Genomic DNA, 2,454 nt, shown 5'->3' with positions numbered 1-2,454 from the left:
CCGGTGTAGGAATTATTGCCCTGTAATTTGTATTTTATGACCTCATAGTGCGCAAAAATCACTGTAGGATCAAGCGAATATTGATAAGGGGCAACTTCAAGCCAACAAAACTCCTTGCTTTGCGAGGGTCGGGGCGCGTGGGGAGACGTCTATTGTGTGCAAACTTATCTTTGCTTTACAAAAATATTGTTTCCACGACTCGAACTCTTGCCTTTCGGCCACAAATGAGCAACCTTTCGATCAAGCGAATGTTGATATCCATTCTAAATTCAACTGCTGGTCGTTTGTCTTGAATTTGTGTAAAGTTTAAACATAGATTATCTAAGTAAAAAAATATAATTTTCAATCTCTTGATAGATTGTTTGATCTTGAATTATTCACTATTCTCACTCTCCTTTTTCTCTAATTAATATTTTGCATATCTGTTGTGCGCTGATAGCAGTTGAGTTGCTTGGGGCCTTTTTACGATCTCTCTATGGCTAGGGACAGCGGGTTCCGTCATGTGCTTGTGGACATTTTAATTTTGGAAATACATTGAAAACAAGAAAAAGAGAAGAAATTAAAAAGAGAGAGAAGAAGAATAGTGTTCTTATATGTTTATAAATAAAGAAAAAGAGGAAATAAAAATGGAATTCCGTAATTTTTGAAGTTATTAACTTTTTTACACACATATCTTACTGTTATCACCATGTGTTCCAGTCACACCGAAAAATCACTCATTTGATAGATTCAATATGAGTCAAACACCAATCCAAATGGTTTTGTGGCACTAATACAGTTACTAACATGAAAATTGAAAATCTAATACATGTTTCAAGAAATTTCTCAAATAATATTTCTAAGCTATATATTGTGAGTCTATGGTCCAATTGACATCGTCAAGCCACTATGTCTTGTTCGGTCCACGAGATGTGAAGGTGTATCGTGACCTCAAAATCTCAGAAATACCAACAATGGAGGGGCGACGATTGGAGTCAGTCTACGTAATGTCAGCAGAATCTGCATATGTAGATAGGACAAGGAAAAATGAAACATCAGATCTATGGCACATGCAGTTAGGTCACGTTAGCTATCACAAGCTAAATGTGATGATGAAGAAGTCAATGTTTAAGGGGCTACCTCAACTTGACGTGAGAACGGGCACGGTTTGTGCAGGATGTCAGTATGGTAAAGCACATCAATTACCATACGAAGAGTCGAAGTTTAAAGCGAAAGAGCCATTGGAGTTGGTTCATTCCGATGTGTTCGGGCCCATCAAGCAACCATCGATACATGGTGACGTTCATTGATGACTTCTCCAGTTATGTGTGGGTTTTCTTTATGAAAGAAAAATCTGAAACATATTCAAAATTTAAAGAGTTTAAGGAGACAGTTGAAGGAGAAGTGGGAAAGAAAATCCGTTGCATACGCACGGATAATGGAGGAGAATATACCTCGAATGCATTTTCCTAGTATCTAAGAGATTGTAGAATGCGTCACCAGTTCACATGTGCCAACACGCCACAACAGAATGGCGTAGCGGAAAGAAAGAACCGGCATCTTGTAGAAATATGTCGAAGTATGCTCCATGACAAGAATGTACCAGGAAGGTTTTGGGCAGAAGATATGAAAACTGCAGCTCAAGTAATCAACAGGCTTCCTCAACCAAAGTTAGAATTTGTCTCACCCTTTGAAAAACTGTGGGATATGAAACCTACAGTTAGTTACTTTCGAGTATTTGGCTGTGTATGTTATGTATTTGTTCCTGATCATTTACGGAGCAAGTTTGACAAGAAAGCTGTTAGATGTATCTTTGTGGGATACGACAGCCAAATAAAGGGGTGGAAATGTTGCGATCCAACAAGTGGAAGATGTTACACTTCACGAGATGTGGTGTTTGATGAAGCGTCTTCTTGGTGGTCCTCAGAGAAGGAGGTGCTACTAGACTCCAGAGAATTTGGAGAAAAGCTGCAACAGAAGATGAGGGAGCATACTATCCAACTCCAACTGACGTGTATCAACAACCAAATGAAAATGGTGGGCCTAGTGAAACAGAAGAATCAACTCCACAATCTCAACTCCGAAGGTCAACAAGAACACGAAGGTCAAATCCTAAATATGCCAATGCAGCCATAATTGAAGAAGCAACAGAGCCTGAGACGTTCGAAGAAGCATCGTAGAGTTCTGAGTGGATGACAGCTATGAAAGAAGAGATCAATGCACTTCAGCAAAATCAGACTTGGGATATCGTGCCAAAGCCAAGAGATGTGAAATACATATTCTGCAAGTGGGTTTACAAGATAAAGCGCCGTCCAGATGGGTCAATCGAGAGGTACAAGGTACGATTGGTAGCTCGTGGTTTCTCTCAACAGTACGGACTAGACTATGATGAAACGTTTAGTCTAGTGAAAAAACTTACAACAGTAGGAGTCCTACTTGCAGTTGCAGCCAACAAAGACTGGAATCTATGGCAGA

At 39.6% G+C, this 2,454-nt stretch overlaps 1 protein-coding gene across 1 annotated transcript; it reads left to right on the top strand.

The window, feature by feature from the left end:
* Positions 1–860: 860 nt before the first annotated feature.
* Positions 861–1,289, top strand: LOC108173676 (uncharacterized mitochondrial protein AtMg00300-like). Its single transcript, XM_017333200.2, has one exon. It carries the CDS (start codon positions 861–863, stop codon positions 1,287–1,289), a length of 429 nt encoding a protein of 142 aa, XP_017188689.2.
* Positions 1,290–2,454: the final 1,165 nt, after the last annotated feature.

This window comes from Malus domestica, chromosome 07 (assembly GCF_042453785.1).
Source record: "Malus domestica chromosome 07, GDT2T_hap1".
NCBI classification, from domain to species: Eukaryota; Viridiplantae; Streptophyta; class Magnoliopsida; order Rosales; family Rosaceae; genus Malus; species Malus domestica.
Note: the sequence above shows the minus strand (reverse complement) of the source record. Positions and strands in the feature narration are given on the sequence as shown.